The 12,967-nt window shown below is 50.7% G+C and overlaps 1 protein-coding gene across 2 annotated transcripts in view; it reads left to right on the forward strand.

Annotated features, from left to right (window-relative positions):
• The first annotated feature begins 5,210 nt into the window (after window positions 1-5,210).
• The window catches only part of ATL3 (atlastin GTPase 3), a 58,570-nt gene continuing 50,813 nt past the window's right edge, over window positions 5,211-12,967 (forward strand). The window contains exon 1 of one of the 2 annotated variants that reach the window (XM_062195952.1): window positions 5,211-5,295. Coding sequence is in view for 1 of the 2 variants with exons in the window: in XM_062195953.1 (XP_062051937.1) it covers window positions 5,580-5,625 (46 nt within the window). In the remaining variant the exon portion in view is untranslated. Of the gene's footprint in view, window positions 5,296-5,519; window positions 5,626-12,967 lie in introns of those variants that run through there. The other variant, XM_062195953.1, reaches the window with a different exon arrangement.

Here is a 12,967-nt window from a genome sequence, read left to right on the forward strand (position 1 = left end):
AGAGAAAGAGATCTTCTATCTGCTGGTTCACTCCCCAAATTGCTGCAATGGCCAGAGCTGGGCCAGGCTGAAGCCAGGAGCCAGAAGCTTCCTCCGTGGGTGCAGGGGCCCAAGCACATGGACCATCTTCCACTGCTTCTCCAGGAGCATTAGTGGGAAGCTGGATTGGAAATGGAGCAGCCAGGACTTGAACTGGCACCCATAGGGGATGCCATCATTGAAACTGGTAGCTTTTACCCGCTATGCCACAGCGCTGGGTAAAACCCTTGTATGTTTGCAAAAGAATATATACTGTCATGTGCCACTTCACAGTGGGGATGTGTTCTGAGAAATGCATCCTTAGGTGATTCTGTCACCATGTGAACTTCACAGCATGTACTTAGGAAAACTTAGCTAGTGTAGGTCAGCCACCCCATGTGGCCTTTTGATGCCATCAAGAGACACAGCAGGGGCCCACAGTGGGTTAAGTAGCTGCCTGCAACTCTAGTGTCCCATATGAGCACTGGTTTGAATCCCGGCTGCTCCATTTCCCAGCCAGCCCCTGCTAACGCACCTGGGAAAGCAGTGAATGATAGTCCAAGTGCTTGGGTCCCTGCCACCCACATAGGAGACCTGGATAGAGTTAAGACTCCTGGATTTGGTGTGGCCCAGTACCAGCTCTTGTGGCCATTGGGGAGTTAAAGAGTAGATGAAGATCTCTCTCTCTGTCTCTGTAACTCTTTCAAATAAATAAATAAAATAATAATAATTTTAAAAAGTGAGATGTTTGAGGCTACTGCTAACATAACTTGGCATATTATTTTACAGTAAACATTTTTTATAAGCAGAAGCAGTCAAGTTACAATAAACAGTAGACACAAAACCCAGTAAGGTAGCCGTTAATTATCTAGCGCTCCGTACTGTCCATACCTTCGTGCACTTGGCAGTGCTGTAGGCTTGCTCTCACCAGCATCACCACCAACATGCAAATACTGCATCACCCTTCCATGTCTCTTGACAACAGGCGTTTTTCAGCCCCTCTATAATCTAATGGGACCACCTTCTCAGACGTGGTCTGTTGTCTGCTGTGTCGTTATGCACCACATGGCTATACGATGAAGTTCTCTTTTGTTACCAGCCTCCTCCACCCCTACACACACACACACACGCACACACACACACATCAGGACCTTTTGGTGGCAAATGCAACCCAAGGTGAAGGTAGCAAATCTATATTCCCTTCCATCCTTTTTAACACAATGCATGCTACATGCATTGTTGTGCACGCAGCTTCTGTTCCTTTTACTGATCTTTTCTATTGTATTGTTGAAGCCTTTAATGGCTGTGCTGTTGGCTGGAATACTAATAATGAAGCAGCTGACCAGGTCTTCCATCTTGAACTGACTACATCCCCACATCACACTTCCAATTTGCTAACACCTATGAAGTGCTGTTAATTTTTTTTATAAACCAGGATACCAAATATTTTTTAAAAAGTATTTGAAAAAAATGTATTTGAAAGGCATGGGCACACACACACACACATCTCCCCTCCACTGGGTCACTCCCTGAGGACCCACAATGGGAACTCCACCCAGTTCTCCCAAGCATCTGAGCCGTCACCTGCTGCCTCTCAGGGTGCGCACCAGCAGGAAGCTGATCGAAGTGCAGTCAGGACCCATACTCAAGCACTTTGATGTGGGACGAGGGAGTCCCACGTGGCATCTGAGCAGCTGTACTGGGCCGGTGCTGTGGTGTAGTGGGTAAAGCTGCTGCCTGCAGTGCAGGCATCCCATACGGGTGCCAGTTTGAGTCCTGGCTGCCTCTCTTCCAATCCAGCTCTCTGCTGTGGCCTGGGAAAGCAGTAGAAGATGGCCCAAGTGCTTGGGCCCCTGCACCCACATTGAGAGGAGACCTGAAGAAGCTCCTGGCTCCTGGCTTCGGATCGGCGCTGCTCCAGCCATTGCGGCCATTTGGGGAGTAAACCAGAGAATGGAAGACCTCTCTTTCTCTCCCTCTCTTTTTGCCTCTGCCTCTCCATAACTCTGCCTTTCAAATAAAAATAAATCTTTAAAAAAAAACCCACAGCTGTACCAAAGGCCCACCCCCTCATTACCCTGTTTCACACGCAAGTGAAATAAGATACAGATAACTAAGTGGTGCCTAAGATGCAGTGTTTCAGCCTGTCCCCTTTCCATTGCCTAAACATGGATCCTGCACGCAGAAGGCAGAAGGCTGAGCGGTGTTCCGGTACTGTCACAGGGAGGGCTATTTACTTGGCTGTTCACCCCACTAGGCTGTGAGTCTCTGAAGGACAGGAATGTGTTGTTTTCTGCAGCATTGTTGCCTTGCAGAGTGTCTGGCCTATTTTTGGAAAGCTCTGGGACCTGAGTCACAGTGGATGTCACTGCGGGAAACAATCTTGCAATTTTGGTGCCTCATAAAATACCTGAGTCTCTGGAATATTTATGACTTTGTCTTTTCTGGAATGAAAACAATAATTACCAATTTTTGAGCACTAACTATGTACCAGTCATCAAGGCTGAACACTTACCTCTCATTTAGACTACAAACACTGTGGGTGTTGCAATTTATTTTGCAGATGAAATGGGTTCAGAGGGATCAAACAAGTCCCCCAAAGTTGCACAGCCAGTGAGCCTCAGGGCCAAGATTCAAAGCCAGGCCAGGTCAGTTGGACATCAAAGCCAGGGGTCTCAACTCCTCACATATGCCTACGTGTCACCCACTTCTGAAGAGCCAAAGGCTGGCTCGACCTCTGACTCAATTCAGAATAAGACGGCTGAGGGCAGGCTGGAACAATGATCAATATTTAGCATTTTGAATGTTTTGATGGCCCTGGCTATCCAGGAAGGAAGGAACAACAAAAGATTTCTCATTCACATGGTGACACTGTGACTAACCCTAAAATCCACCTATAATTTGCACTGTGTTGTTTACAATGCCAAACATCAACAAGGTATGGGGAGGGCTGATATGCCAACATCGACCTTGACACTACTGTATGGAGACTGATGAAGTGTAAGTACCTGCTCTTCTATTCCTGAGAGGATGGATTTCAGTGGTTACTTACTGGGAACACTTAAAATAGAACAGGGTATGCTGTTCTGCAGCAAAAGTTTGACACTCAATATTAACCAGAAAGTAGGGGCAGGTGTTCTGGGCAGTGGCCCAGTGCCACTTGGGATGCCAGTGTGCCCTACGATTCTTCTGATTCCAGCTTCCTGTTAAAGCAATCCTTGGGAAGAAGGTGGTGATGGCTCAAGTGGCTGGGACCCTGCCACCCATGGGGGAGACCTGGATTGAGTTCCTGGGTCCTGATTTTGGTCTAGCCCAACCCTGGATGTTTGGGCGTTTGGGGAGTAAACCAGTTTGATGGGAGGTCTTGGTCTCTCTTGAAAACAAAAACACAAAACAAAAACTAGAAGATGAGTGAGCAGTGTTGAGTGTAACAGATACCTTCTTCACTCATCAATTCAATACCTATTTGCGTCCCTACTGTCTGCCAGCAGGGTTTGAGGCACTGGGGACATAGCAGTGAACAAAGCTGACAAAAATTCTCACCTGTTAGGAACTTACATGCTCGCAGGAAGACACAAACAAGACACAGGAGCTAAGAAGCCTTCTGGAGAACAGCGATGCAGGCAAGGGAGGGAGGGAAGGCTGGGATGAGTGTGCAGTTTTACATTCTGCACGTCGTGCTGTCATTGTGACAAGCCCTTGGCCTTCGGTTCCTCCTGTCTCCCTGTGAGTATGCCACAGCGTGCCCTGGACTCGCCTCACATCCTGCAGGTCCTGCCTTCTGCACACTCAGTGTGCAACCCCAGGGGCTGCTTGCCCTCATCCTCACTTCTAGTTTCTCTCTGGCCCAGGTTGGTTTAGCTCTAGACTTAACTTTAAAGCCTGCAAGAGAGTATTCAATCTTGAGAGTTGAAGGAGAATCCTAAGGGTCAGGGGAGGAGAAATCGCACAAGATCTCTTGAGCTAGGATCACACGGGATTTTCCTTACCTCTGCCCTTCTAAGTCTTGCCAGCTGGGAAGTGAAAACCGGCCCAAGGGCTTGGCAAGGCCTAGAAGTAGCTGGATGGGGGTTCTGGGTAGGTTAGCATGGCCAAGGCAGAGCAGAAGGAAGAAAGTGGAAGAACTGTTGAGTGGATAATGCAATGATGCCAAGAGGCAGTGGTGGGCGCAGACTGGGTGCCCGGCCTTCCCGTGGGCTGCAGGAGCCACTCACCCACAGGACAGCCATTCTCAGCCCAACAAATCCAAAACGCAGTATTCTTCCGTTGTGGGAAATGACATTTTCCCCAAATGGGCAGTGAGAATTAAGAACGTTTCCCTTGTCCCGTACCGATCCGCCGTACAGTTTAAGTAAAAGTGTGCTTGAAAAAGCAGCTTCAGGCCGGCGCTGTGGCTTAACAGGCTAATCCTCTGCCTTGTGGCGCCGCCACACCAGGTTCTAGTCCCGGTCGGGGCGCCGGATTCTATCCCAGTTGCCCCTCTTCCGGTCCAGCTCTCTGCTGTGGCCCGGGAAGGCAGTGGAGGATGGCTCAAGTGCTTGGGCCCTGCACCCCATGGGAGACCAGGAGAAGCACCTGGCTCCTGCCATCGGATCAGTGCGGTGCGCCGGCCGCTGCGCGCCGGCCGCTGCGGCCATTGAAGAGTGAACCAACGGCAAAAAGGAAGACCTTTCTCTCTGTCCACTCTGCCTGTCAAAAAAAAAAAAAAAAAAAAAGCAGCTTCAAACAAGCTCCTCCAAGCACGAGGTGTGCAGAAGACGGCCCTGGCTCAGACGGGACAAAGCCCGCGGAAGGGGTCTCTCCGGAGGTTCTCCGTTTGCTCTCGGAGACCGTGGCTAGGGACAGGACTGTGGCGTGGTGATGATGCTCATGGTGGCAACGAAGTCACCTTTGTTTGTGATGTCAAAACCATCAAAAACCCAGTAACCTGCAACGTCACCCGGGGCCGAGGCCTCCCTTCTGCCGCCCACCGGCGGCCTCTGCCGGCGTTAAACACCGAATCCATCTCAGACCCGGCCAGCGAGAGCCCGAGGCCAGGGACCCCCAAGGCCTCCGCCCGGGGCCTGGTCTCTGCGCTAGGCGCCGGGCGGGGCCTTCCCTCCTCGCATGGCCTGCTGGGAGTTGTAGTCCAGTCGTCGGAGCGCTCCAAACCCCGCCCCTCTGCTCCTCCTCTTCCTCGCCCGAGAAGCATGAGCCCAAAGGGGACCGCAGGTCGGGACCCCGAGAACGGGGGACTACAATTCCCAACAGGCCGCAGAACCCTGTACGCAGCCACAGGTAACCGGCGGCGCGCGCTCGCGCACGCGCACACGCGCTGGGCGGCAACAGGGCTCGGCCGCGTGCGCTTTCCCGCCCGGGCCAGCCCAGCGCTCGCCACGCCTCGGGCCGCCGTCGGGCCTCGCTGGCTCGCCCTGTGCTCGTCTCGCGCGTCCCTCCCTCGCCTTAGCTGCGTGTGGAGCCCAGGCCCCGCCCGTTTCCCGCCTCCAGGGCTCGGCTCGTTCCCGCCCCAGCCCGCCCCTCTCGTCTGCGCCCCTGCTGCCTGTGCTGAAAGCGGTGGCTCCATGTTGTCCCCTCAGCGAGCGGTAGCGGCTGCCTCGAGAGGAGCAGGTGAGGCGTCCAAGCGCCCCGGGACTCGCTCGCTGGCCGCCCCCGCCGCCGGGCTCGCCGTGGCTCCGAGGGCACCGCGCGCCCCTCGCCAGGAGTTGGGGGCCGGGGGCCTCCGGCGGGGCTCGGCCCGGCGGGCGCGGGGAGGAGCGGTCGCCCTCGGGGCGCGGGCCGGGGGTCCCGGGCGTGGAGGCCGCAGCGGTCGGCGCCGCGGGTCCCCGCCGGGCGCCGGGCGAACCCTGGGGCCGCGGCGCCGGCGGCGGTAACGGGCCGGGCCGGAGCGGGGAGGTGGACGCGGTCTGCAAGGCCGCGACGCAGGGCCTCCCTAGAGCCGCCGGTGTGTGGTCTTCACCCCCTGCGCGTGACCTTGGAGCGTTGACAGGTAGCAGGGAAGCTGGTGTGGAGCCCACGCTTAGCGCCCTGAAGGAGATGGAAGGATCGGCCCAAGTTGGCTTTGAGTCAAGTTGGGTCAGCGCTTCCTGGTCCCGCGCGCTGCTGTCTGCGTTCCTGAAGTCGGAGAGCAACCCTGGTGAAGGCATTAACGAGGACCCCGGCGGGGAGACGGCACGAGTGCGCGTAGACAGTTGCGCCTGTCATGCGGCCGGGCTTCGTTCTGTGCAGCGTGTGCGCTGTCGGAATTAACCAGAAGTTTCGGTTGCAGAATCTAAAGGCAGAAAGCAAGGGAGCAGTGTTTGAAGAATCTGTTAGCAGAGGAGTCCTCACATTTGAGCCGGAAGTAGTGGAATGTTTTGTGAAAGGTGGAAAAAACAACTACCAGCAAAAGCCTAACCGCCCGAAACCGCGGGATCAGACGTTTGGGTTTACTTTTGGGGAAGCAGATTTAAGAAGCAAGACCCGCGGAGTTCTCTTCTGTTTTAGGTTTAAACATTGCAGGCTGTGTACCCATTCGTGCTTTTTTCCTCAGGTCCCACAGAAATGGGTTTGTGCTCTAGAACTTCCTCTTGCTACGTTGACACCTGTAGAGGAAACACTGGAGCGAAAGGACTGCCCGCCTGAGCGGTGTCTGGTGCCACATGCTGTCTGACTAGCCACGGTTTACTGTCTCATTGTAGCACCAGGAATTTAAGGACAACAGCCACAGGGGCTGTGGGCTGGCGTCGCTTTCTTAGTTTTGACCAAGTATTTAGGACTTACTTAGGATAGGCTTTTGAGAAATTGGCTTTCTGCTGGGCAGTGCATGCACACTGGTTTTTTGTTTTTTTTTTTTTGCTAACAATCATAGAAGGTTATACACAAGACTCACTATTTAGAATGAAGTGACAGAACTGAATGAGCAAAATGTGTAAAGGTCTCTACCTCCCCAGTTCCCGGAGATAGTCAACGGATCATACTCTTTTTAAGGTTCCTGTGAAGCATCGGCGGGAACCCTAGATGTGTGTGAACTTGAGAACGGCTTTAGAATTTACTGATAATAACTGGGGCGTGTCAGAAGTTCTCTGGCCTCGCATTTCCTATTAAGAGCGTTGAAGTAACACAACTGCATTTTAACACTTGCCTGAATTTTAAAATATCTTACTGAGTTATCTTCGAGACTATAGCAGCATGTTACCTAAAGAATACCAAGGGGGAAAAGTGGGAGAAAAGATTTTATTAAAAAAGAAAAGCAATTTTATCTCATTGCCTTATAGCTGCTGGTTTACTTCCCGTGTGTCCGAAACAGCCAAGGCTGGGCCAGGTCAAAGCCAGGAGCCTGGAACTCAATCTGAACTTCTCAGCAAACACGTGGCCCCAGCCTGCCTGTGGTTGAGTCCCACTCACTGATTCATTCAAAGACCAGGCAGCAATTAAAGAAATTTCCCAGTAATTGTATTTTGCATACTTAGATATAATCAGATATGTAATACATTATGTACTCAACTATGATCAGCACTTGGGCCATCATTTGCTGCTTTCCCAAGTGCAACAGCAGGGAGCTGGATTGGAGGTGGAACAGCCAGGACTCAAATCAGCACTCTGTTACGGAATGTGGGTGTTGCCAGAAACAGCTCGACTCACTGTGCCACAACCATGGCCGACCATGGCTGCAGCTGTGAATATTTCTGCTGAGAAATTGATACCCTTATGTGTAAATTTTTCTTTTTTTTAAAAAGATTTATTTATTTGAAAGAATTACAGAGAGAAAGGGAGATCTTTCATCTGCTGGTTCACTCCCCAGATGGCCGCAACAACTGGGGCTGAGCCAGGCTGAAAGCAGGAGCCAGGACCTTCTTCTGGGTCTCCCACGTGGGTGGCAGGGATCCAAGCACTTGGGCCATCCTCCACTGCTTTCCCAGGCCATCAGCAGGGGGCTGGATCAGCAGGGAAGCAGACAGGACCTGTCTTGGCACCCATATGGGATGCCAGCGTCACAGGTGGTGACTTAATCCACTGTGCCACAACGCCGGTCCCCTTCTGTGTGAAAAAAAAAAAAAAAACAACAACAACAACAACAAAAACCAACCCTTTTATTTGCATGCATTTTGAATGTTACAAAATGTCAAATATAATTCACAGCTAAAGTATATTTAAAAGTTAGGGGCTTGGCTTTACTAATACAGCAGATGTACAGGAAAGGAGTGGAGTAAGTGTATTTAAGCCCTGAAATGATAAAGCAGGAAAATACTAAATAGGAAAGCCTTATTTAACTGGAATGCAGCAAATTAAAACCAGGTAATCAGATTGATTTCGGTGGTCTCACATTTAGGAAAGAGGCAAATCAAGTCACTATTGAACTCTTTTTTTTTTTAAATTTTTATTATTATTTTTTCTTTATTTTTGACAGGCAGAGTGGACAGTGAGAGAGACAGAGCGAAAGGTCTTCCTTTGCCATTGGTTCACCCTCCAATGGCTGCCGCGACCAGTGCGCTGTGGCCGGCGCACCGTGCTGATCAGAAGCCAGGAGCCAGGTGCTTCTCCTGGTCTCCCATGCGGGTGCAGGGACCAAGCACTTGGGCCATCCTCCACTGCACTCCCGGGCCACAGCAGAGAGCTGGCCTGGAAGAGGGGCAACCGGGACAGAATCCGGCGCCCCAACCGGGACTAGAACCCGGTGTGCCGGCGCCCACTATTGAACTCTTAAAGTGATTTTTTTTCTCTACCTGTTGGTGTAGTCAGGTATCATCTTTAGATTCAGCTTTGTCGCTTCATTTTCTGAATCTTAAAGGCTGTTTTGTCATAGTTGATCCTCATGAAGCACTACACAAGTCTGAGTCAACAAAGAAAATGTGATTGTTGTTGAGCGTTCTGAGTTCAGGTGTAAAGATTTTCTGCAACAGATGACTTGGAAAACAAAACTTCCTCCTAAACCCTTTTATGGAATAGGATAGAATTTCTTCCCAGTATTTTAATTAGTTGGGTTTAAAAGTATTTTTAATTTTTTTAAGCGTTCATTTTAGAGTGGTATATATAGAGAGCAAGCATTTTTTTTTTTTTTAAGATTTATTTATTTATTTGAAAAACAGAGTTACAGAGAGGGAGGGAAAGATAGGTCTTCCTTTAGCTGGTTCATGCCCCAAATGGCCTTAGTGGCTGGAGCTGGTCTAATCCAAAGACAGGAGCCAGGAGCTTCTTCCAGGTCTCTCATGTGAATGCAGGGGCCCAAGGACTTGGGCCATCCTCTGCTGCTTTCCCAGGTGCATTACCAGGGCGCTGGATCAGAAGTGGAGAAGCTAGGACTCAAACTGGTGATCATATGGGATGCTGGTGCAGCAGGTGGTGGCTTTACCTGCTACGCCACAGCGCCAGCCCCACCGACACAACCTTAAACACATATGTGTATCTGCCCCTGTGAGAACCAGAAGAGTCTAAAAAAAGCACCACACCCTCTCCAGCGGTAGCCACAGCGGGCACTTGCAGCGCTGGGAGGCTCAGTGTGCTCCCCCTGCCAGTGGTGATGTTTTCTTTGGCTGTGTGAATCAGGAACGCTGAGGACTGCCAGCAGGAGGGAGGCATGGGAGTGGTCTGCCTCTGTTTTTGGGTGTGTTGCTCTTGCCCGTTAGAGAACGGGTGTTTCTGAGGCGGCTGGCTGGAAAACTCAGGTCATAGCTCTGCCCTGAGTCACGCTGTCTGCTCGGCCGAGTGTTTCTGTAACTTGGCGAAGAACTCCGCTCCATAAGGAAGGGCATCGAGGCTGGCTGGACCCCAGCGGTCCTGAACCCACGGTGATTTTTTGCCCCTGTTGGACATTTAGCAATGGCTGCAGGCATTTTTGGGTGTCACTGCCTGGGGCACACGCTACTGTTACCTAGTGGGTAGAGGCCTGGGCTGCTGATAAATATCCTATAAGAAGGGCAGGGGCTGGTGCCGTGCTGTAGCGGGTAAAGCCGACGCCTGCAGTGCCGGAATACCATATGGGCACTGGTTCGAGTCCCGGCTGCTCCACTTCCGATCCAGCTCTCTGCTATGGCCTGGGAAAGCAGTGGAGGATGGCCCAAGTTCTTGGGCCCTTGCACCCGTGTGAGAGACCTGGAAGAAGCTCCTGGCTCCTGGCTTTGGATCGATGCAGCTCTGGCCGTTGTGGCCAATTGGAGAGTGGATGGAAGACTCTTCTCTCTCCGCCTCTCCTCTCCCTGTGTAACTGTGATGTTCAAATAAATGAATAAATAAATCTTAAAAAAAAAAAAAAAAAAAAAAGAAGCAGGGTAGCCCCTCCCAGCAGTTACCTGGCTTCAGCTGTCCAGGGTGCTGAGTGAGCGATCTACACTGTCAAACTGAGCCACTGAATTCTCTCTGAGTTTACTGAAAGTGATTGTCACTGCTCCCAGTTAACTAGTTTCATTGAATTTATCACTGTTCAGGTGATTGTCTCAAATATTTGAGGAACATTTATTTAAACTTTTTCCTTTATTGATTTTTTAATAACAAAGGCAGAGTGACAGAGAGAGAGAGAGATCAGTCTTTCATTTACTGATTTACTCCCCAAATGGCCACAATGGTTGGGGCTGGGCCAGGCCAAAGCCCTGGGACTCCATCAGGGTCTCCCACATGGGTGTGGAAGGGGCCCAAGCACTTAGGCTGTCTTCTGCCACTCTCTCAGGTGCATTGGCAAGGGGGCTGGATTGGAAGTGGAGCAGCTGGGACTTGAACTGGAGCTCTGATATGGGTTTCCAGCATCCCAGGCAGCAGTTTAATTCACTGAGGCCACAAAGCTGGCCCTCAATATCTTTTTCTTAAAAAAACAACAAAAAAAAATTGAGAGGCAGAGAGAGAAGGCACGAGAGTGAGAGCAAGTGAGCTTGAGCCAAAGCAGGTTCACTCCCCAAATGCCCGTCAGGCTGGGGCTGAAGCTGGGAATTGGGGACTCAATCCAGGTCTCACTTGGGTGGCAGGAACTCAGTTCCTTGAGCTATCAAGTAATAGCCTCCTAGGTCTGCAGTAGCAGGAAGTTGGGCTCAGGAGCCAGAGCCAGATTGGAACTCAGGCACGGATTGTGGTCATTTTACGTCCTAGGCCAAGTGCCTGTCCCTCCTTCTGGAATGTTTTTTTTTTGAACAGGCAGAGTGGACAGTGAGAGAGAGAGAAAGAGAGAGACAGAGAGAAAGGTCTTCCTTTTCCGTTGGCTCTCCTCCCAGTGGCCGCTGCGGCTGGCACGCTGTGGCTGGCGCACTGCGCAGATCGAAAGCCAGGAGCCAGGAGCTTCTCCTGGTCTCCCATGCGGGTGCAGGGCCCAAGGACTTGGGCCATCCTCCACTGCCTTCACGGGCCACAGCAGAGAGCTGGACAGGAAGAGGAGCGACCGGGACAGAATCCGGTGCCCCGACCGGGACTAGAACCCGGTGTGCCAGTGCCGCAGGCGGAGGATTAGCCTATTGAGCCACGGCGCTGGCCTGGACTGTTTTTATGGTAGAGCTTATTTCTTAGAGTTTTGTGCTCTGTAGGACTGAGAAGGCCGACTATGATTTAGTTGTCTCTCATCCACTTTTATTGAGCCAGTGCGGCTCCTTTCTGTTCTTTTCAAAGACCTTCAAACGTGCAGCACTGAGAGTTCTAGGAAGAGTGTGTGTTGTAATACATGGCGATCTGTACAGATCCTTCCCTGTAATAGCTGTTTTACCTGTTAACCCTTCGACTTCATTCTTCAACTTGAGTCATCTTGCCATTTTAATGCAGAGCTTGTCTGTAGAATGTGATTTCCACATAGTTTATTTGAGCAGGCATATTAAGTCTGTTGGTTAGGTGAGTCTGGATTAAGGTGTGTTGTGTCTTTCTACATAGTTGAAATAATGTATATTTATGGGCTATCGACAGCAATGATTAGAATTGGCAGTATGATACAGTATTTCTGGTACCTTTTTAGATGTAGATTTTAAGTTCACTTGTGGATGACAGATGTGAATAGTCAGGCCATTTTTTTAAGATTCTTTTTTTTTTGACAGGCAGAGTGGACAGTGAGAGAGAGAAAGACAGAGAGAAAGGTCTTCCTTTGCTGTTGGTTCACCCTCCAAAGGCCATTTTTTAAAAAATGTGTGCAAAAATGTCACATCTGTCATTTGTGTATAAGTGAATTTGCTATGGCATTAATTGTGTTCTCCACATGCAACTCCAAAGGGAGAAGGCATGTCAGGGAGAAGGCATGCCAGGTTGCCACTAAAAGGTGTTTCTACTGCCATCCGTGGAGCCCACATCTTTGGAGTTTGAGATTCCTGAGACTTGGTAGTGATTTCATTGCAGTCCGTGGGAGAGCCCTCCACCAAAGCAGAACCTACAACCCCAGGACCTTTTTGCAGGTCCTTATGGAACCAGTTACTTTAAAGGTTTTGTGATCATAAACTTTAAAAAAAAATTTTTTTTTCTTAAATTTTTGACAGGCAGAGTGGACAGTGAGAGAGAGAGAGAGAGAGACAGAGAGAAAGGTCTTCCTTTACTGTTGGTTCACCCTCCAATGGCCGCTGCAGCTGGCGCACCGCGCAGCTGTGATCATAAACTTTGAGTTGCTCTTCAGCCCGTCCTCTGTGGCTAAGGGGAAGACTAGGCTACCCAGCAAGCTGTGCCGATTTGGATACCTAGGGAATTGGCAGTTGTTTGAGAGTCACTGAAATTTTAAAAAATTTTTAAAACAATTTTATTTATTTGAAAGGGTTAGAGAGAGAGGTAGAGCCAGAGAGAGGTCTTCCATCTGCAGGTTCACTCCGCAAATGACCACAGTGGCTGGAACTGTGCTGATCCAAACCCAGGAGCCTGGAGCTTCTTCTGTGTCTCTCACGCGGGTGTAGGGGCCCAAGAATTTGAACCATTTTCCACTTCTTTCCCAGGCCATAGCAGAGAGCTGGATCAGAAGTAGAGCTGCTGGGTCTCAAACCGGTGCCCATATGGGATGCCGGCACCGCAGGCCAGGGCTTTAACCCAC

This window comes from Lepus europaeus, chromosome 7 (assembly GCF_033115175.1).
Source record: "Lepus europaeus isolate LE1 chromosome 7, mLepTim1.pri, whole genome shotgun sequence".
In the NCBI taxonomy this organism is placed as follows: Eukaryota; Metazoa; Chordata; class Mammalia; order Lagomorpha; family Leporidae; genus Lepus; species Lepus europaeus.